Genomic DNA, 23,412 nt, shown 5'->3' with positions numbered 1-23,412 from the left:
AGGTCGTGCCTACTGAGGAAGTCTGCTTCCCAGTTTCCATTCCCGGAATGAAACACTGCTGACAGTGCTATCACATGATTTTCCGCCCAGCGAAAAGTCCTTGCAGTTTTTGCCACTGCCCTCCTGCTTCTTGTGCCGCCCTGTCTATTTACGTGGGCGACTGCCGTGATGTTTTATCCCACTGGATCAATACCGGCTGACCTTGAAGCAGAGGTCTTGCTACGCTTAGAGCATTTTAAATTTACCCTTAGCTATATTTATGTGGAGAAAAATCTCAAGACTTGATCACACTCCCTGGAAATTTTTTCCTTGTGTGACTGCTCCCCAGCCTCTCGGGCTGGCCTCCGTGGTCACCAACATCCAAAACTGAATGCCGAATCTGCGGCCCTCTAGAAGATGAGCACTCTGTAACCACCACAGGAGAGACACCCTTGTTCTTGGATATAGGGTTATCCGCTGATGCATCTGAAGATGCGATCCGGACCATTTGTCCAGCAGATCCCACTGAAAAGTTCTTGCATGAAATCTGCCGACTGGAATTGCTTCGAAGGAAGTCACCATTTTTTTTACCATGGCCCTTGTGCAATGATGCACTGATTTTAGGAGGTTCCTGACTAGCTCGGATAACTCCCTGGCTTTCTCTTCCGGGAGAAACACCTTTTTCTGGACTGTGTCCAGAATCATCCCTAAGCACAGGAGACTTGTTGTCGGGATCAGCTGCGATTTTGGAATATTTAGAATCCACCCCTGCTGTTGTAACAGTATCCGAGATAGTGCTACTCCGACCTCCAACTGTTCCCTGGACTTTGCCCTTATCAGGAGATCGTCCAAGTAAGGGATAATTAAGACGCCTTTTCTTCGAAGAAGAACCATCATTTCGGCCATTACCTTGGTAAAGACCCGGGGTGCCGTAGACAATCCAAACGGCAGCGTCTGAAACTGATAGTGACAGTTCTGTACCACGAACCTGAGGTACCCTTAGTGATAAGGGCAAATTTGGGACATGGAGGTAAGCATCCCTGATGTCTCGGGACACCAGATAGTCCCCTTCTTCCCGGTTCGTTATCACTGCTCTGAGTGACTCCATCTTGATTTGAACCTTTGTAAGTGTTCAAATTTTTTTAGATTTAGAATAGGTCTCACCTAGCCTTCTGGCTTCAGTACCACAATATAGTGTGGAATAATACCCCCTTTTCTTGTTGTAGGAGGGGTAATTTAATTATCACCTGCTGGGAATAGAGCTCGTGAATTTTTTTCCCATACTGCCTCCTTGTCGGAGGGAGACCTTGGTAAAGCAGACTTCAGGAGCCTGCGCAGGGGAAACGTCTCGACATTCCAAACTGTACCCCTGGGATACTACTTGTAGGATCCAGGGGTCCTGTACGGTCTCAGCGTCATGCTAAGAGCTTGTCAGAAGCGGTGGAACGCTTCTGTTCCTGGGAATGGGCTGCCTGCTGCAGTCTTCTTCCCTTTCCTCTATCCCTGGGCAGATATGACTCTTATAGGGACGAAAGGACTGAAGCTGAAAAGACGGTGTCTTTTTCTGCAGAGATGTGACTTAGGGTAAAAACGGTGGATTTTCCAGCAGTTGCCGTGGCCACCAGGTCCGATGGACCGACCCCAAATAACTCCTCTTCCTTTATACGGCAATACACCTTTGTGCCGTTTGGAATCTGCATCACCTGACCACTGTCGTGTCCATAAACATCTTCTGGCAGATATGGACATCGCACTTACTCTTGATGCCAGAGTGCAAATATCCCTCTGTGCATCTCGCATATATAGAAATACATCCTTTAAATGCTCTATACTGTCCCTGTCAAGGGTATCAATATTTTTAGTCAGGGAATCCGACCAAGCCACCCCAGCTCTGCACATCCAGGCTGAGGCGATCGCTGGTCGCAGTATACCACCAGTATGTGTGTATATACTTTTTATGATATTTTTCCAGCCTCCTGTCAGCTGGCTCCTTGAGGACGGCCCTATCTATAGACGGTACCGCCACCTGTTCTGATAAGCGTGTGAGCGCCTTATCCACCCTAAGGGGTGTTTCCCAACGCGCCCTAACTTCTGGCGGGAAAGGGTATACCGCCCATATTTTCTATCGGGGGGAACCCACGCATCATCACACACTTCATTTAATTTATCTGATTCAGGAAAAACTACGGTAGTTTTTTCACATCCCACATAATACCCTCTTTTGTGGTACTTGTAGTATCAGAAATATGTAACACCTCCTTCATTGCCCTTAACGTGTGGCCCTAATAAGGAATACGTTTGTTTATTCACCGTCGACACTGGATTCAGTGTCCCTGTCTGTGTCTGTGTCGACCAACTAAAGTAAACGGGCGTTTTAAAACCCCTGACGGTGTTTTTGAGACGTCTGGACCGGTACTAATTGTTTGTCGGCCGTCTCATGTCGTCAACCGACCTTGGCGCGTGTTGACATTATCACGTAATTCCCTAAATAAGCCATCCATTCCGGTGTCGACTCCCTAGAGAGTGACATCACCATTACAGGCAATTGCTCCGCCTCCTCACCAACATCGTCCTCATACATGTCGACACACACGTACCGACACACAGCACACACACAGGGAATGCTCTGATAGAGGACAGGACCTACTAGCCCTTTGGAGAGACAGAGGGAGAGTTTGCCAGCACACACCAAAAACGCTATAATTATATAGGGACAACCTTATATAAGTGTTTTCCCTTATAGCATCTTTTTTATATATTTCTAATGCCAAATTAGTGCCCCCCCTCTCTGTTTTAACCCTGTTTCTGTAGTGCAGTGCAGGGGAGAGCCTGGGAGCCTTCCCTCCAGCCTTTCTGTGAGGGAAAATGGCGCTGTGTGCTGAGGAGATAGGCCCCGCCCCTTTTTCGGCGGCCTCGTCACCCGCTCTTAACGGATTCTGGCAGGGGTTAAATATCTCCATATAGCCCCCGGAGGCTATATGTGAGGTATTTTTAGCCAAAAAAGGTTTTCATTTGCCTCCCAGGGCGCCCCCCTCCCAGCGCCCTGCACCCTCAGTGACTGCCGTGTGAAGTGTGCTGAGAGGAAAATGGCGCACAGCTGCAGTGCTGTGCGCTACCTTAAGAAGACTGAGGAGTCTTCTGCCGCCGATTCTGGACCTCTTCTCGTTTCAGCATCTGCAAGGGGGCCGGCGGCGAGGCTCCGGTGACCATCCAGGCTGTACCTGTGATCGTCCCTCTGGAGCTAATGTCCAGTAGCCAAGAAGCCAATCCATCCTGCACGCAGGTGAGTTCACTTCTTCTCCCCTAAGTCCCTCGTTGCAGTGATCCTGTTGCCAGCAGGACTCACTGTAAAATAAAAAACCTAAGCTAAACTTTTCTAAGCAGCTCTTTAGGAGAGCCACCTAGATTGCACCCTTCTCGGCCGGGCACAAAAATCTAACTGAGGCTTGGAGGAGGGTCATAGGGGGAGGAGCCAGTGCACACCACCTGATCCTAAAGCTTTACTTTTTGTGCCCTGTCTCCTGCGGAGCCGCTATTCCCCATGGTCCTTTCAGGAACCCCAGCATCCACTAGGACGATAGAGAAATGTGATTACATTACTGATGCGGTCAATACTGAATAAGGCCCATAGTACTGAAGATAGCATTAGCCTATAGTAGACTATGGGCTACTATAACGGAGAGGGATCCTTTGAGGAACGTCACTTATTTAGGAACTGTAATCTTCTCATGCTATTTAAACAACAATTCAAGCAATGAAACACATACCACTTTATGCCATTTCTGTGCATTTCTTCTCCCGGGTCATAATATTTCCCAAAGTGGTAACACGGACATTTGCTTTTAATGGTACATTCACCAAGCTCTGTCATGTACAACCCCGGTTTACAGATACAGCCGTCGATGGGAGTGAAATCTTGGTAAATATTTTCTTCTCTCATACTTAAAGACTTGCAAGTGGGCTGGGGCACCTTGACATTTTCACTGTAAATCATGAAATCTGAGCACTCAGAGATATATTTGTCTGAAAAGAAGAAAAATAATGATACATGACCAAAATGTTTAAATGTTCTTGCCAGCCAAGGGCATTTTGTCAGTATTTTACTTAGCTTTGTTTCATATTATATTTCAATAGATTAATACATGAAGCAAACAATTAAAGAAGTGTAAGAAAAGGGGATGCTGTCAATTTACCTACAATCAAAATCCCGACAACCATTGACCGACAGTCAAAATCCTGACAAGGTCAAAATCCATGCATGGTCAAAATACCGACATGGTCAAAATACTGACAAGGTCAAAAAGTCATCATGAGTTTTTTATGATTTTTTCATTGAAACCAACTTGTCACCGTGTCCGAAGCATGGCGAGCGCAGTGAGCCATGTGAGGGGATGCGGTATACTTATATGGTGTCCATGTCGACCTATGTTGACACACACAAATATCCACCGGAAAACTTGTGTCGACTTTTTAACCCATCGACAGTTTAAATGTCAGTATTTTGACCTTGTCAGTATTTTGACTGTCGGTCAATTGTTGTCAGGATTTTGATCATTGGGATTTTGATTGAAGTATTTCATACTAAACCCTAAGATAAGGATGTGGTTACAGGGTTTAAAGCACTGAGCACACAGAAAAGGTATCACACTGTCATCCACCGAAGTTGGATTAGGGAATACGTTTTATTTTGAGACTACTGGTAAAAATGAAGAAAGAGGAGAACGAAAAGCAAAGAAAAAGAAGGAAATATATTTTTAAAATATGTCAGTGGAGTCTGTCGACCATATTTCATATTAAGAGTAGTTATTTGATTACATAAAGCACATTATATGGTGAAAAGGGAAGAACTGGGACCAATATTAATGTTTATACTTGCCTGTGCCTTTAGCAGGCTTGACCACCCAGCCTGTCAATCCTAGAGCTAGTTTCCAGTTTAGCAGGGGGAGCGAACATTTGTTGTTCCCCTACATTTGTTAAAAACAACCCAGGCTGTATAATGCTGAAGCTAGATATCATTAGGATGAGACATGCTGCAGATTTTATGTATCTACATTTTTTTACTGTATTTTCCCAAGTGTTTAAACACTATTTCCATCTCAATATAACACCTGGGGGTATATTTACTAAAGGTTGATTTTGATTTCCAGTAATTTAGCAAATTGTAGATTTACTAAAGTTTAGACTACAACAGACAATCAAACACACCAACCGACTTTCCCATTGACGCCTATACAAATCTCTCATTTACTAACGGTTTGAAAAATCACTCAAAATCGACCAAAAATCACAAAAAATAAAAGACTGATCAGAAACAGTCTGTTTAACATTTAAAACATGTTCAGTTGGCTGAAAGGTAATTATGATGCCTATAAAAGTAGAGATGTTTTTGCAGTTGAGCAATTATCGGCTTCACAGTGCACATATGCCAAAGTCTAATAGTGATGCTGCTCTCAGAGCTTAACTTCAAGCTGAGTGATTGACAGACAGGCATCATTTGTGGGCATTGATGGAGGAGTGGTGGCAAAAATGCAGGCCTGTCGTGGCTGTGTTTGGGGTGTGTCGCTGGCTGTGCATGCGAATCCGTACTGAAAAACAGCATGGCTCCGGCGTCTTTGTTCAGGCCGCCATGCTGTGTGGCTGTTGGTTTACTCGAGCTGCCAGTTTTCAAAAGATGTGTGTGTGCTCTTAGAATGTGCACACAGGGCCGTTTCTTGGGGCAGGTGAGCAGTGCAATCGCACTGGGCGCCCGCCGCGGCACTAACTGTGGCTCCCTACTTCCCCTCCTATTTCTCCCCGAGTAACCCGCTCGGGGGGCGGAGTTTCACGGAATGACGCGGTTGCGTCGTTACGTCACGACGCAACCCCGTCACTCCGCAGAACTCCCCCCCCCCCGGGCGGAGTACAGAGGGGGATCCAAGTTAGGAAGAGGGAAAGGCCGGCGCGAGGAGCGACTGGTGAGGCGGGCCGAAGAGCGGTAATCGCCTCTGTAAGTATTCTCTCTCAATGTGTAAAATGGGGACACCTGCCGTAATGTGTGAAATGGGGACTCTTGCCTGCCATACTGTGGGGATTTAATGTATCAAGGGCATTGCGGTGTGTGGCATAATATGGTGCAGGGGGCATTACTGTGTGGGGCTTAATATGGTAGAATTTTTTTTTCCTGTGGTGGTCGTGATCTGTTGGAGCAGGGTCAAAAACTGGATTGTGAGGTAGCCGTTTCAGACGAGGCCATGCCCATTTAAATGAGGCCACTCCCATTTAGAAGAGGCCACGCCCCTTGCCGGGTGCGCGTGCATGTTTTTTTTATCTAGGTGTGTGTGTGTGTGTGTGTGGGGGGGGGGGGGCACATTTTTTAATGTCATGGGGGGGCGCATTTTTAAATCTCGCACTGGGAGCCAAATTGGCTAGAAACAGCCCTGTGTGTACACAGTTGCTGTCCCTTTGCGATGGCTCCATCGGGTGCAGGTGCAGTTGCCATAGTATCCGTGATGAATCAGGCCAGATGTTAATCATACTGTAATGGCTCTATGTGGCATGTCCAAAGTTCATGATTTTGGTTGTTTTTATCCATTTTTAATGAAACAAGAAACCCCTGAGGAACTGTGCACATCTCTAATAAAAAGGGTGGTTCACTGTCGCTGTTTGAATTATGGGCCTCAATCAGAGATGGACGCAGTGCACATTGCTGCTGCGTCCTTGGATTCCCCACCCCCAAAAGGTGACAGGCTGCAGCTTAGAGGGCACTGTATGCAGGACCCGTTCTACACCTGCACAGTATGGGTCCTGCGCAGGCGCCCCGCCATCGGAGATGTACACAAAACAGAATTAGAGGAGCCACAGCAGCTTCTTGCATGTGATATGTTTTGTCCAATAGAAAATCTGCAGGAAGTGGTAGTCGTGTTGGACAATTTTTATGTCTCCGCAGCCGCTTTTGAATGAAACTGACAAAAAAATGACTTTATAGACTTTAAATATCATCCAACATCGACATTGGTTTTTAAAATTGACCAAAAAAATTTACTTTTAGTAAATATGGAATTTTGTCCCTGAAACACCCTGTCGATGTTGTTCAATTTTAGATTATTTCAAATTCAATCTAAAATCGATCTTTATTTGTTAACAAAGCATACAGTGTGGAGTACCTGATGCTTGCTACATCTGTATCGTCATTCTGCCACTGATATTATTTCTTGTATCCATGTCATATGGACGGCATTTTTTTGCTTATGTAACCCACCCTATGCTTCTCCTATATGGATAGCTATCAAATATGGTTTGTGCCTCCACCCAAGTATGTAGGATGGATTATGTGAAATATGGAACTACTTGGGAAAACCCTTGTTACACCAGATTACCACAATACAGTAAATTTGCATATGTTATCTCTTGACTTTTAGGATCCTACACAACACTATGTACACTCTGGATACCGCTCATATAATAGTAATGTTATTTTCTCTGATGTCCTAGTGGATGCTGGGGACTCCGTAAGGACCATGGGGAATAGACGGGCTCATCAGGAGACTGGGCACTCCAAAAGAAAGATTTGGTACTATCTGGTGTGCACTGGCTCCTCCCTCTATGCCCCTCCTCTAGACCTCAGTTAGAATCTGTGCCCGGCCAGAGCTGGATGCACCTAGTGGGCTCTCCTGAGCCTGCTAGTAAAGAATGTAATTGTTAGGTTTTTTATTTTCAGTGAGATCTGCTGGCAACAGACTCACTGCTACGTGGGACCGAGGGGAGAGAAGCAAACATACCTGTTCACAGCTAGGTTGCGCTTCTTAGGCTACTGGACACCATTAGCTCCAGAGGGTTCGAACACAGGCAGAGGTCCTCGGTCGTCCGTTCCCGGAGCCGCGCCGCCGTCCCCCTCGCAGAGCCAGAAGATCAGAAGTTGGGGATGAAATCGGCGGCTGAAGACTCCTGTCTTCATTAAGGTAGCGCACAGCACCGCAGCTGTGCGCCATTGCTCCCACTGCACACCACACACTCCGGTCACTGTAGGGTGCAGGGCGCTGGGGGGGGGGGGCGCCCTGGGCAGCAATAAGAATACCTTTGGCATAAAAAAGACACATAATACAGTCTGTGACTGTATATGTGTAAAACCCCCGCCATTTTTTAGTCAGAAACAGCGGGACAGAAGCCCGCCGCTGAGGGGGCGGGGCCTTCTTCCTCAGCACACCAGCGCCATTTCTCTTCACAGCTCCGCTGGAAGGACGCTCCCCAGGCTCTCCCCTGCAGTCTCCTGGCACTAAGAGGGTAAAAAGAGAGGGGGGGCACATAAATTTAGGCAAAAGGTGTATTGATACAGCAGCTATTGGGAAAAATTCACTTCTGGTAGTGTGTATCCCTGTGTATATAGCGCTGTGGTGTGTGCTGGCATACTCTTTCTCTGTCTCCCCATAGACCTTGTGGGGTCCTGTCCTCAGTCAGAGCATTCACTGTGTGTGTGCTGTGTGTCGGTACGGCTGTGTCGACATGTTTGATGAGGAGGGTTACGTGGAGGCGGAGCAAGTGCAGATAAATGTGGTGTCGCCCCCGTCGGTGCCGACACCTGATTGGATGGATATGTGGAAGGTCTTAAATGACAATGTAAACTCATTACATAAGAGATTTGATTATGTTGCTGCCGGGGGACAGCCGGGCTCTCAACCCGGGCCTGCCCAGGCGCCTCAGGGGCCGTCAGCGTCTCAAAAACGCCCACTACCTCAGTTGGTTGACACAGATGTCGACACGGAGTCCGACTCCAGTGTCGACGAGGATGAGGCACTATTACAGCCCAAAATGACTAAGGCCATCCGATACATGATTATTGCAATGAAAAATGTATTGCACATTTCAGAGGCTGACCCTGTCCCTGACAAGAGGGTAAATATGTTTGGGGAGAAAAAGCAGCCAGTGACTTTTCGCCCGTCACATGAATTAAATGAGTTATGTGAAGAAGCGTGGTCTTCCCCTGATAAGAAAGTGGTGATTCCCAAGAGAATACTAATGGCGTACCCTTTCCCGCCAACGGATAAATTACGCTGGGAATCCTCCCCTAGGGTTGACAAGGCTCTGACGCGCTTATCTAAAAGAGTGGCCCTGCCGTCTTAGGATACGGCCGCCCTAAAGGAACCTGCGGATAGGAAGCAGGAAGGTATCTAGACGTCTGTGTATACACACTCTGGTACTCTACTGAGACCGGCTATTGCTTCAGCTTGGATATGCAGTGCTGTTGCAGCATGGACAGATACTCTGTCAGAGGGGTTGGATACCCTGGACAGGGATACCGTTTTGCTAACACTTAGCCATATTAAAGACGTCGTCTTATATATGCGGGATGCCCAGAGGGACATTTGCCTGCTGGGCTCTCGAATAAATGCAATGTCCATTTCTGCCAGGAGGGTCTTATGGACTCGGCAATGGACAGGGGATGCCGACTCTAAAAAACACATGGAGGTTTTGCCTTATAAGGGTGATGAATTGTTTGGGGACGGTCTCTCGGACCTCGTATCCACAGTGACAGCTGGAAAGTCGACTTTCTTGCCACAGGTTTCCTCACAGCCTAAGAAAGCACCGTATTACCAAATGCAGTCCTTTCGTTCTCAAAAAAGCAAGAGAGTCAGAGGTGCATCCTTTCTTGCCAGAGGCAGGGGTAGAGGAAAGAAGCTGCACCATGCAGCCAGTTCTCAGGAACAAAAGTCCTCCCCTGCTTCCACTAAGTCCACCGCATGACGCTGGGGCTCCACAGGCGGAGCCAGGAGCGGTGGGGGCGCGTCTCCGAAATTTCTGCAACCTGTGGGTTCGCTCACAAGTGGATCCTTGGGCTATACAAATTGTATCTCAGGGATACAAGCTGGAATTCGAAGTGACGTCCCCTCACCGTTACCTAAAATCCGCCTTGCCAGCTTCTCCCACTGGGAGGGAGATAGTCCTGACGGCTATTCACAAGCTGTACCTCCAGCAAGTGATCATAATGGTACCCCCCCTTCAGCAGGGAAGGGGTTACTATTCCACACTGTTTGTGGTACCGAAACCGGACGGTTCGGTAAGACCCATTCTAAATTTAAAATCCTTGAACATTTACATGAAAAAGTTCAAGTTTAAAATGGAATCGCTCAGAGCGGTCATTGCCAGCCTGGAAGAGGGGGATTTTATGGTATCTCTGGACATCAAGGATGCGTACTTGCATGTCCCCATTTATCCGCCTCACCAGGAGTACCTCAGGTTTGTGGTACAGGACTGTCATTACCAATTCCAGATGTTGCCGTTTGGTCTATCCACGGCACCGAGAGTCTTTACCAAGGTAATGGCGGAGATGATGGTACTTCTCCGGAAGCAAGGAGTTACAGTTATCCCGTACTTGGATGATCTCCTTATAAAGGTGAGGTCCAGAGAGCAGTTGTTGGTCAGCGTAGCGCACTCTCAGGAAGTGTTGCTACGGAACGACTGGATTCTGAATATTCCAAAGTCGCAGCTGATTCCTACGACGCGTCTGCCCTTCCTGGGCATGATTCTGGACACAGAACAGAAGAAGGTATTTCTCCCGGAGGAGAAGGCTCAGGAGTTAGTGACCACGGTCAGGGATCTCCTGAAACCAAAGCAGGTGTCGGTGCATCACTGCATGCGAGTCCTGGGAAAGATGGAAGCGTCATACGAAGCCATTCCTTTCGGCAGGTTCCATGCCAGGATCTTTCAGTGGGATCTGTTGTCCGGATCGCATCTTCAGATGCATCGGCTGATCGCCCTGTCCCCGAGGGCCAGGGTGTCTCTTCTGTGGTGGCTGCAGACTGCTCATCTTCTCGAGGGCCGCAGGTTCGGCATACAGGACTGGGTCCTGGTGACCACGGATGCAAGCCTCCGCGGATGGGGGGCAGTCACTCAGGGAAGAAACTTCCAGGGGCTGTGGTCAAGTCAGGAGACTCGTCTGCACATAAACATACTGGAATTAAGGGCCATATACAACGCCCTGAGTCAAGCGGAGCCCCTGCTTCGAGACCAACCAGTGCTGATTCAGTCAGACAACATCACGGCAGTCGCCCATGTAAACCGACAGGGCGGCACAAGAAGCAGGGTGGCGATGGCGGAAGCCACAAGAATTCTTCGTTGGGCGGAGAATCACGTACAAGCACTGTCAGCAGTGTTCATTCCGGGAGTGGACAACTGGGAAGCAGACTTCCTCAGCAGGCACGACCTCCACCCGGGAGAGTGGGGACTTCATCAAGAAGTCATCGAGCAGATTGCAAATCGGTGGGAACGGCCACAGGTGGACATGATGGCGTCCCGCCTAAACAAAAAGCTAAAAAAATATTGCGCCAGGTCAAGGGACCCTCAGGCGATAGCTGTGGACGCACTGGTAACTCCGTGGGTGTTCCAGTCGGTATATGTGTTTCCTCCTCTTCCTCTCATACACAAGGTACTGAGAATAGTAAGAAAAAGAAGAGTGAGAACGATACTCATTGTTCCGGATTGGCCAAGAAGGACTTGGTACCCAGAACTTCAAGAGATGGTCACAGAGGACCCATGGCCTCTGCCTCTCAGACAGGACCTGTTGCAGCAGGGGCCCTGTCTGTTCCAAGACTTACCGCGGCTGCGTTTGACGGCATGGCGGTTGAACGCCGGATCCTAGCGGAAAAGGGTATACCTGATGAAGTAATTCCTACGCTGATAAGAGCTAGGAAGGATGTGACAGCAAAGCATTATCACCGCATATGGCGGAAATATGTTGCTTGGTGTGAGGCCAGGAAGGCCCCTACAGAGGACTTCCAGTTGGGTCGTTTTCTGCATTTCCTACAGTCAGGTGTGACTATGGGCCTCAAATTAGGGTCCATAAAGGTTCAGATCTCGGCCCTATCCAATTTCTTTCAAAAAGAACTGGCTTCACTGCCTGAGGTTCAGACGTTTGTAAAGGGAGTGCTGCATATTCAGCCTCCTTTTGTGCCACCAGTGGCACCTTGGGATCTTAACGTTGTGTTGGATTTCCTGAAATCCCACTGGTTTGAGCCACTTAAAACCGTGGAGCTAAAATATCTCACATGGAAAGTGGTCATGCTATTGGCCTTAGCTTCGGCTAGGCGTGTGTCAGAATTGGCGGCTTTGTCATGTAAAAGCCCCTATCTGATCTTCCATATGGACAGGGCAGAATTGAGGACTCGTCCCCAATTTCTCCCTAAGGTGGTATCATCGTTTAATTTGAACCAACCTATTGTGGTGCCTGCGGCTACTAGGGACTTGGAGGATTCCAAGTTGCTGGACGTAGTCCGGGCTTTGAAAATTTATGTTTCCAGAACGGCGGGAGTTAGAAAGTCTGACTCGCTGTTTATTCTGTATGCAGCCAACAAGGTTGGCGCACCTGCTTCGAAGCAGACTATTGCTCGCTGGATCTGTAGCACGATTCAGCTGGCTCACTCTGCGGCTGGATTACCGCATCCAAAAATCAGTAAAAGCCCATTCCACAAGGAAGGTGGGCTCTTCTTGGGCGGCTGCCCGAGGGGTCTCGGCTTTACAGCTTTGCCGAGCAGCTACTTGGTCGGGTTCAAACACATTTGCTAAGTTCTACAAGTTTGATACCCTGGCTGAGGAGGACCTTGAGTTTGCTCATTCGGTGCTGCAGAGTCATCCGCAGTCTCCCGCCCGTTTGGGAGCTTTGGTATAATCCCCATGGTCCTTACTGAGTCCCCAGCATCCACTAGGACGTCAGAGAAAATAAGAATTTACTCACCGGTAATTCTATTTCTCGTAGTCCGTAGTGGATGCTGGGCGCCCGTCCCAAGTGCGGACTTCTTCTGCAATACGTGTATATAGTTATTGCTTACTAAAGGGTTATTGTTATGAGCCATCCGTTGATTGAGGCTCAGTTGTTGTTCATACTGTTAACTGGGTATGGTTATCACAAGTTATACGGTGTGATTGGTGTGGCTGGTATGAGTCTTACCCTGGATTCCAAATCCTTTCCTTGTAATATCAGCTCTTCCGGGCACAGTTTCCCTAACTGAGGTCTGGAGGAGGGGCATAGAGGGAGGAGCCAGTGCACACCAGATAGTACCTAATCTTTCTTTTGGAGTGTCCAGTCTCCTGCGGAGCCCGTCTATTCCCCATGGTCCTTACGGAGTCCCCAGCATCCACTACGGACTACGAGAAATAGAATTACCGGTGAGTAAATTCTTATTTTAACAGTTCACATCTAGTCTTCCTCAATGGTTCAGTGTCAGCAAAATAGAATAATACCAGTGACATGCATATACGTAACATCTTATTTTAGAACATCAATATACCTCTCCCCCATACAGTGAGGATATAAATGCTATTACAATCCAAAACACTTATAACCTTACCTACTGTGCACAGTACAAACCATAGGATGTATTTTTTTTTTAGGTAATTAAAATCCTATTTTTTCTTACGTCCTAGAGGATGCTGGGGTCCACATTAGTACCATGGGGATGTACCAAAGCTCCCAGAACGGGAGGGAGAGCGCAGAGGCTCCTGCAGAACTGATTGACCAAACTTTAGGTCCTCAGAGGCCAAAGTATCGAACTTGTAGAACTTTGCGAAAGTGTTCGACCCAGACCAAGTAGCCGCTTGGCAAAGCTGTAAAGTCGAGACACCCCGGGCAGCCGCCCACCTTACGGGTTGAGGAAGAACCCACCTTACGAGTTGAGTGGGCCTTAACAGACGTAGGACACGGCAATCCAGCCTTAGAATACGCATGCTGGATAGTGAACCTGATCCAGCGAGAGATAGTCTGCTTAGAAGAAGGACACCCAAGTTTCTTGAGATCATACAGGACGAACAGAGAGTCCGATTTCCTGTGACGAGCAGTCCTCTTTACATAGATCTTCAGAGCCCTTACAACATCCAAGGACTTTGATGAAATTGAGGAGTCAGTAGCCACTAGCACAACAATAGGTTGGTTGGTTGATATGAAATGCTGACACAACATTTGGAAGAAACTGCTGACGTGTCCGGAGCTCATCTCTATCCTCATGGAAGATCAAGTAGGGGCTCTTACAAGATAAAGCCCCCAACTCTGACACATGTCTAGCAGAAGCTAAGGCCAACAAAGTGACAGCCTTCCACGTGAGAAACTTGACCTCAACCTCGGGCAGAGGCTCAAACCAATCTGATTGGAGGAACTGTAACCCCACATTAAGATCCCAGGGTGCCGTAGGCTGCACAAAGTGAGGCTGGATGTGCAGAACCCCTTTCAGAAAAAGCTGAACCTCAGGAAGAGAAGCCAACTGTTTCTGCAAGAAAATAGATAGGGCCGAAATCTGGACCTTTATGGACCTCAACCTCAGGCCCATATCCACACCTGCTTGCAGGAAAAGGAGAAACCATCTTAGTTGAAACTCCACCGTAGAAAACTTCTTGGACTCACCCCAATATACATATTTTTTCCAAATACGATGGTAATGTTTAGATGTGACTCCTTTCCTAGCCTTTATCAGGGTAGGAATAACCTTGTTCGGTAGTGCCCTTCCGAGCTAATATCTGGCGTTCAACCTCCATGCCGTCAAACGTAGCCGTAAGTCTTGATAGGCGAACGGTCCCCGCTGCAGCAGGTCCTCCCGAAGAGGAAGAGGCCTCGGCTCTTCTAGCAGTAGACCCAGAAGATCCGCGTACCAAGCCCTTCTTGGCCAGTCCGGAGCAAGGAGGATTGCCTGAACTCTTGTTCACCTTATGAGTTTTTAGAACTCTTGGAATGAGTGGAAGTGGAGGAAACACGTACACCGACTGGAACACCCACGGAGTCACTAGGGCATCTACCACCACGGCTTGCGGGTCCCTCGACCTGGAACAATACCACTGAAGCTTCTTGTTGAGATGAGAGGCCATCATGTCTATTTGAGGTACACCCCAAAGATCTGTTACCTCCGTGAACACCTCTGGATGGAGTCCCCACTTTCCTGGATGGAGATCGTGTCTGCTGATGAAGTCCGCTTCCCAGTTGTCTACTCCCGGAATGAAGATTGCTGACAGTGCCAATGCATGTTTTTCTGCCCAGAGGATGACTCTTGTTACCTCTGACATTGCAGCTCTGCTCTTTGTTCTGACCTGTCTGTTTATGTAAGCTACTGTCGTTACATTGTCCGACTGCACTTGAATGGCCAGATCTCGCAGAAGATGGGGCGCTTGGAGAAGACCGTTGTAGACGGCTCTTTGTTCCAGAATTTTATTGGCAGACCGGCTTCCAGGCTTGACCACCTTCCTTGGAAGGTCTCCCCTTGAGTGACTGCACCTCAGCCCCGGAGACTTGGATAGAAGAATCCAGTCCAGAATCCCGAACCTGCGGCCCTCCAGAAGGTGAGGTAATTGTAGCCACCAGAGGAGTGAAATCCTGGCCTTTGGCGACAGACGTATTCTCTGGTGCATGTGTAGATGAGATCCCGACCACCTGTCCAGGAGATCCAGTTGGAAGGGCCGAGCATGAAACCTCACGTACTGCAGAGCCTCGTAAGAGGCCACCATCTTCCCCAAAAGGCGAATGCACTGATGAACGGACACCCAGGCTGGCTTCAGGACATCCCGGACCATTGTTTGTATCACCAACGCTTTTTCCTCTGGAAGAAACACCCTCTGCACTTCCGTGTCGAGGATCATTCGCAGAAAGGACAACCTCCTGGTTTGCTCCAAATGTGATTTTGGAAGATTCAGGATCCAACTGTGTTCCCTGAGTAGATGGGTCATGAGAACAATGGACTGCAACAGCTTCTCCTTGAACGATGCTTTTATCAGCAGATCGTCCAGATATGGAATTATGTTCACCCCCTGTCTGCGGAGGAGAACCATCATTTCTGACATCACCTTGGTGAATACCCTCGGTGCTGTGGAGAGGCCGAATGGCAGGGCTTGGAATTGAAAATGACTGTCCTATAATGCGAATCGGAGAAAAGCTTGATGCGGCGGCCAAATCAGAATGTGGAGGTACGCATCCTTGATATCCAGGGATACCAGGAATTCCCCCTCTTCCAATCCTGATATCACCGCCCTCAGAGACTCCATTTTGAACTTGAACTCCCTCAGAAAGGGATTTGGCATTTTTAAGTTAAAAATGGGCCTGACCGAACCATCCGGTTTAGGTACCACGAAAAGGTTCGAATAGTAACCTTTGTTTTGCATATGGGGTGCAACTGGTACAATGACCTGTGCCTCCACCAACTTCTGGATGGCTTCCTGTAGGATATCCCTGTCTGCCAGCAAAGCTGGCAAGCCTGATTTGAAGAATCGGTGAGGAGGGAGATCTTGAAACTCCAGCCTGTACCCCTGGGACACAATATCCTATACCCAGGGGTCCAGGCTGGATGACACCCAGACGTGACTGAAATGCCTGAGTCTCGCCCCCACCGGCCCCACCTCCAGGCCGCACAGTCCACCGTCATGCTAAGGACTTTGGCGTACCTGAAGCAGGCTTCAGTTCCTGGGAACCCGCAGCAGCAGGTTTCTTGGATTTTGGCCGACCTCCTCTAAAGAAGGTGTTGGACGGCTTGGTCTTTCTTGTTTTAGCAGCCCAAAAGGACTGTGATGCAGCTGAAGAAAAAGGTTTCTTTGTAGCAGGTGCAGCTGAGGGAAGAAAGGAGACTTACCCGCTGTAGCCGTGGAAATCCACGCATCCAACGCTTCCCAAAGAGAGCCTGACCTGTGTAGGGTAGGGTCTTCACACCTCTCCTGGTTTCCGTGTCAGCAGACCACTGGCGCAGCCAAAGTCCCCTACAAGATGAGACAGACATGGAAGATATCCCTGCAGCCATGGAACCCAGGTCTTTCATGGATTCCACCATACATCCTGCAGAATCCTGAATGTTACGTAAAAACAATTCAACATCACTTTTATCCATTGTATCCAAATCCTCAAGTAACATGCCTGACCACTTTACTATAGCTTTGGAAATTCATGCACAGGCAATAGTAGGACGTAGTATCGCCCCTGAAGCCGTGTATATGGATTTGAGCGTAGTGTCAATTTTGCGATCAGCCGGTTCTTTTAACGTGGTAGATCCTGGAACAGGTAAAACCACCTTTTTTGAGAGTCTGGATACAGACGCGTCAACTATGGGTGGGTTTTCCGATTTTTTTCCTATCCTCCTCAGGGAAGGGAAAAGTAACCAGAACCTTTCTTGGGATCTGGAATTTTTTTCTCTGAGTTTTCCCAGGCTTTCTCAAATATAGCATTTAATTCTTTAGACGCAGGGAAGGTTAGCAAGGCTTTCTTATTGTCAGTGAACTAAGCCTCCTCAACCTGCTCAGGTGTTGTATCAGCAATGTTCAACACATCTCTAATTGCCTCTATCATCAACTGCACCCCTTTTGCAAGAGACGCCGCCCCCCTCAGCACATCTCCATCACCGTCTGCTGTGTCAGAATCGGTATCTGTGTCATCTTGCATAATCTAGGCAAGAGCACATTTGTGGGAACATACAGTAGGGGGCCCTGCGGTAACAGAACCAGACCAAACTGACATAGAGTTCTGTAAAACCTGAGTTGCAGAATCATTCTGCGCAACCCTATTAGTAATCTGAGAAATCATAGTTTTAATAGAGGATAACCACTCAGGCTGCCTTGCTGGTATCTGCGCTAACACAATGCAATCCTGATTACATGGAATGGGATCATCTTGAGAGGACATATCCTCTGCAGCATATGACACAGAGTCCCTGGACATAGCTTAATGGAGACCACAGACACTCCACACACACAGGGAAGGGCAGACAGAGTTTCCCCCCCAAGAATGGCAAGAGAGACACAGAGACTGGAGCCAACCCACACACAGCGCTATTAGATAGGGAGACCCCTAATCAGCGCTTACTGTGTACCTTAATAGGTAGCACAGTATTGATATACAGCCTCCCCCCCTTCTACAACCCCCTGGTACCGTAAAAGATAGCTGGAGTTGATTTAAAGGGACTGCTCTCACTGACAACGCTTCTGCAGGCAGGAAAATGACGCTGAATGCTGCTGGGTCCGCTCTGAGGAGAAGCTCCACCCCCTTTCATGGCGCTGCTTCCCGCTCTTCTGAAGATTAAACTGGCCTGAGGAAAAGTGTTGGCAGCGATCCTGGGACCCTGACAGGTTGGTGGTCAGTGTAGGGTGTAGGCGCTGGCTCAGGGCACCCCTCACAGCGCCGCTCTGTATACCGCTGAGACTCTGTTGCCGCCATCTTCACACCGGCTCCCCGCTTGCCAGGGGGGGCGATGACTAACTCGCCACTGATCTGTAAGGGGGTGGCAGAATACTGCCGGGGAGAGCGATCCCCTGTGGCGGGGAACGTTCAATACCCTCAGGAGCTCCGTGTCCTGTCAGCGGAGATAGTGGCTCAGACCCCGCAGGGTGGACACTACTCCCCCTTAGTCCCTCGAAGCAGGGAGGCAGTTGGAGCTCCCCTAGCTTTGACCGGCTCCTCCGGGCACATTTTCTAAACTGAATTTGGTTTGAGGGGCATAGGGAGAGGAGCCAGCCCACACTCTCAAACTCTTAAAGTGCCAATGGCTCCTAGTGGACCCGTCTATACCACATGGTACTAATGTGGACCCCAGCATCCTCTAGGACGTAAGAGAAAGAAAGTTACTTTGGAGCTTTTGTCCAGAGTGAGAATTTGCAAAGAGTTTCAGGTAAGCTAACATCCAAAAAAGAAGGTATTATCCTCCGGCTTTGTCTCTTTAGTAGTTAGGATAATAAGGAACCTGCTGAAAGACTGTAGTTGATTTGATGCGGAATAGTGCCATATGTCCACAATAAGGTACAGTACAGGCTTATTTGCGTGTACCTCTTACTTTAGTTCTAGCTATTACACACTCTCCGTGAAGTTACTATGCTGTTGAGCTTGAGTTATCCATATAAAGAAAACTGCAAACCACTTTTAGCTTACAGCTACAGATGCAGCTAGTCACGCAGGTATTGGTTGTTGGATAAAAGGAACTCACTAGTTATTAGTGTTTCTGAATAGTTAATAAACAGTGTACATCCTACATAGAACTACTGTGTATATCTGGTATCCTGTATAATGTAATCCCTACTGGCCACCTAAACAAACGATGCCTGGGTGCAGAGTTTGTGTGCAAGTTTCACCATACACTGGGCCACCTGTCACTCTCAGCGCTGGCTGCTCCCCCAACTGGCCACTGCTGCTGTGGCCAATCTCCAAGCTCCTTAGTCCGGCACTGATATTGCATACCCTCCAACATTTTACACATGAAAACTGGTACAAATTAGGAAAGGGTCCCTTTTTGGCAGGTACACACCATAAAAAAGATACTTTACCAAAACAGTACAGTTGGAGGTATGATATTTGTGGTCAGCAGGGAGCCATTTTCTGTGTTACACTAGCACAACCAACATCTCCAGGCTGCTGGTTACACCACCTCACCGGCCCTATCTCTGTCCCGCCTCACCGCACACCTTACGCCTTCACTGGCTGCACTCTCCCAAGTCCGGTCCGCAGCATTTACAACAAGTTTACAGCGGCTGCCCAGGAACTCAGTGACGTCGCGCAACCGCTGGCCGTGCATGCAGTTCCTGGACGACAGTCAGATAGAGCTTGCATGCAATGCTGACAGCAACAGTCATTACTGACCCGCGGGGCTGCACATCGTTCGACGCTGCCGGCATACACACTTGCAAATAAAATGAGCGACGTCGCTCAGAAAGGGGGAAAATGAGCGACGTCGCTCTTTTTATCGGCAAGTGTGGATGGGCCTTTAGAGGGAGATCAGCAGTCGGTCTGTCAACTACAGTCACAGCTCTCATTATCCCCTCACTGGTAGTGTCCTAACCCACTCTGAGGTGATGTCCTAACCCACTCTGAGGTCAGCTACAGTCACAGCTCTCATTATCCCCTCACTGGTAGTGTCCTAACCCCAATGGGTGATTAACAGTTAGGAGCACAAGGACTTTAACCTCTTAAATGCACTGTGAAACCTTAAAATCAACATTAATTGTATTTACCCCTACACAATGTACATACCACCACATATATGTAAATTATATTATTTACCTCATATTATATACACAGGATACATACATATCTGTTTATTTATTTTTAAATATTCCACTCATACAGCATACTACTATATTACACTTAAGGCCCATACACACTTGACGATAAAATGAGCGACGTTGTTCATTTCAGCCCTCATCAACGACGTCGCTCATTATATCGTCAAGTGTGTATGCATCGTTAACGACCCTCGCTTATCTGTGGAGCATGTATGCTCAATTTCCACTATGGTCGTTACCGACCAGAGACGTCGCTGAATGTGTATGGTGTGAACGACCAACGACCAAGCCACTCTTCACCAGCCCTGTTCCCAGCTCATTATTTTAATAAACTGTTCAGCTTTGATGCTTCAACGATGAATGGTCTTTGGTCTTTGGTCATTGGTAGTGTGTATGCTCATGTCGTTTGCTCAGCTGTTCAAGGGAAGTTCAAGGGAAGTCGTTAACGACGGTCATTAACGACGTGTGCATCGTCAAGTGTGTATGGGCCTTTAGATCCCGTTTTATGCTAAAAGTATTTTGAAAGCACAAGATTCCATTAAATTTACAGTAGCAGGTAATTACAGCAGCAAAACAACGCTCATGGGCTTTGAGCAAAAACAAGCAATTTTTCCTGCCCACATAACCTGCATCATTTTTGAGTGCCTTTTGAATGTTCTTGCCATAGGTCTGTTAGGGGGGTACAGTTACATTGCCGGCAGTTGGGATCCCGGCGGTCAAGACGCCGGAATCCCGACGGCTGACAATCCCGGCTAACGGCTATTCCCACTTGTGGGTGTCCACGACACCCATAGAGGAGGAATAGAACCTGTGTTGAGCGCAGCAAACCACCGATCCCGCAGTGTGGCAAGCACAGCGAGCCCGCAATGGGCTTCCTAGCGCTCGCCCCGCTGCTGGCATTCTGCCGGGATCCCAGCCGCCAGTATCCCATACCCAACACCTGTTAGGGGATGGGTCTGTGAAACAACCTACAGTACATAAAAGGCAACTCCTGGCACTCACCACATATGTTTTGTCTCCAATTATTAATGATGATTCCATGCTCAGTACAAGCTCGGACATAGCTTGAAAATACTGCACATAAACAATCCTCTGACTTCCTGCACAAACACGTGTCATACAAGCATTTCTACAAAGAGGAAACAAGATAAAATTTATTACACAAATTAGCAACTGCCACAGTGCTGGGGCAAAGTGTCAAACCTTGTACAGAGAAACAGATAATTTTATAAAGATTAAGTAGCAACCACAAATTTTATTAAGGTTGAAAGGTTGTAAAGTGCAATAAGATGTTTACAACTCTCAAAGTCAATAGTGTCATTTCGAGTTGAATAATATGTATTTATTAATCTGCCCCTAAATGTGTTATTGATGTATTTAATATTTACTATGGGTATATTATTTTTCACTAGAGAACAAATAATAAGAATTTACTTACCGATAATTCTATTTCTCGGAGTCCGTAGTGGATGCTGGGGTTCCTGAAAGGACCATGGGGGATAGCGGCTCCGCAGGAGACAGGGCACAAAAAGTAAAGCTTTAGGATCAGGTGGTGTGCACTGGCTCCTCCCCCTATGACCCTCCTCCAAGCCTCAGTTAGGATACTGTGCCCGGACGAGCGTACACAATAAGGAAGGATTTTGAATCCCGGGTAAGACTCATACCAGCCACACCAATCACACTGTACAACCTGTGATCTGAACCCAGTTAACAGTATGATAACAGCGGAGCCTCTGAAAAGATGGCTCACAACAATAATAACCCGATTTTTGTAACTATGTACAAGTATTGCAGATAATCCGCACTAGGGATGGGCGCCCAGCATCCACTACGGACTCCGAGAAATAGAATTATCGGTAAGTAAATTCTTATTTTCTCTATCGTCCTAGTGGATGCTGGGGTTCCTGAAAGGACCATGGGGATAATACCAAAGCTCCCAAACGGGCGGGAGAGTGCGGATGACTCTGCAGCACCGAATGAGAGAACTCCAGGTCCTCCTTAGCCAGGGTATCAAATTTGTAGGATTTTACCAACGTGTTTGCCCCTGACTAAATAGCCGCTCGGCAAAGTTGTAAAGCCGAGACCCCTCGGGCAGCCGCCCAAGATAAGCCCACCTTCCTTGTGGAATGGGCATTTACATATTTTGGCTGTGGCAGGCCTGCCACAGAATGTGCAAGCTGAATTGTATTACACATCCAACTAGCAATAGTCTGCTTAGAAGCAAGAGCACCCAGTTTGTTGGGTGCATACAGGATAACAGCAAGTCAGTTTTCCTGACTCCAGCCGTCCTGGAACCTATATTTACAGGGCCCTGACAACATCTAGCAACCTGGAGTCCTCCAAGTCCCTAGTAGGCGCAAGGCACCAAAATAAGCTGGTTCAGGTGAAACACTGACACCACCTTAGGGAGAGAACTGGGGACGAGTCCGCAGCTCTGCCCTGTCCAAATGGACAACCAGATATGGGCTTTTTTGAGAAAAAAACCACCAATTTGACACTCGCCTGGTCCAGGCCAGGGCCAAGAGCATGGTCACTTTTCATGTGAGATGCTTCAAATCCACAGATTTGACTGGTTTTAAACCAATGTGATTTGAGGAATCCCAGAACTACGTTGAGATCCCACAGTGCCACTGGAGGCACAAAAGGGGGTTGTATATGCAATACTCCCTTGACAAACTTCTGGACTTCAGGAACTGAAGCCACTTCTTTCTGGAAGAAAATCGACAGGGCCGAAATTTGAACCTTAATGGACCCCAATTTGAGGCCCATAGACACTCCTGTTTGCAGGAAATGCAGGAATCGACCGAGTTGAAATTTCTTCGTGGGGCCTTTCTGGCCTCACACCACGCAACATATTTTTGCCACATGTGGTGATAATGTTGTGCGGTCACCTCCTTTCTGGCTTTGACCAGGGTAGGAATGACCTCTTCCGGAATGCCTTTTTCCCTTAGGATCCGGCGTTCCACCGCCATGCCGTCAAACGCAGCTGCGGTAAGTCTTGGAACAGACATGGTACTTGCTGAAACAAGTCCCTTCTTAGCGGCAGAGGCCATAAGTCCTCTGTGAGCATCTCTTGAAGTTCCGGGTACCAAGTCCTTCTTGGCCAATCCGGAGCCATGAGTATAGTTCTTACTCCTCTACGTCTTATAAGTCTCAGTACCTTAGGTATGAGAAGCAGAGGATGGAACACATACACCGACTGGTACATCCATGGTGTTACCAGAACGTCCACAGCTATTGCCTGAGGGTCTCTTAACCTGGCGCAATACCTGTCCCGTTTTTTGTTCAGACGGGACGCCATCATGTCCACCTTTGGTATTTCCCAACGGTTTACAATCATGTGGAAAACTTCCCGATGAAGTTTCCATTCTGCCGGGTGGAGGTCGTGCCTGCTGAGGAAGTCTGCTTCCCAGTTTCCATTCCCGGAATGAAACACTGCTGACAGTGCTATCACATGAT

The 23,412-nt window shown here is 48.0% G+C and overlaps 1 protein-coding gene across 1 annotated transcript in view; it reads right to left on the bottom strand.

The window, feature by feature from the left end:
• Positions 1–23,412, bottom strand: part of LOC134969044 (mucin-2-like) — a 695,488-nt gene that overhangs the window by 520,211 nt on the left and 151,865 nt on the right. The window contains exons 15-16 of the mRNA XM_063944753.1: positions 20,956–21,082; positions 3,747–4,002 (exon numbers count right to left, since the gene is read on the bottom strand). Of these exons, the coding sequence (XP_063800823.1) occupies positions 3,747–4,002; positions 20,956–21,082 (383 nt within the window). The remainder of the gene's footprint in view (positions 1–3,746; positions 4,003–20,955; positions 21,083–23,412) is intronic.

The sequence above is a fragment of the Pseudophryne corroboree genome, chromosome 11 (assembly GCF_028390025.1).
Source record: "Pseudophryne corroboree isolate aPseCor3 chromosome 11, aPseCor3.hap2, whole genome shotgun sequence".
Taxonomy (NCBI): Eukaryota; Metazoa; Chordata; class Amphibia; order Anura; family Myobatrachidae; genus Pseudophryne; species Pseudophryne corroboree.
The sequence above is the reverse complement of the archived record's forward strand: the minus strand, read 5'-3'. Positions and strand labels throughout refer to the sequence as shown.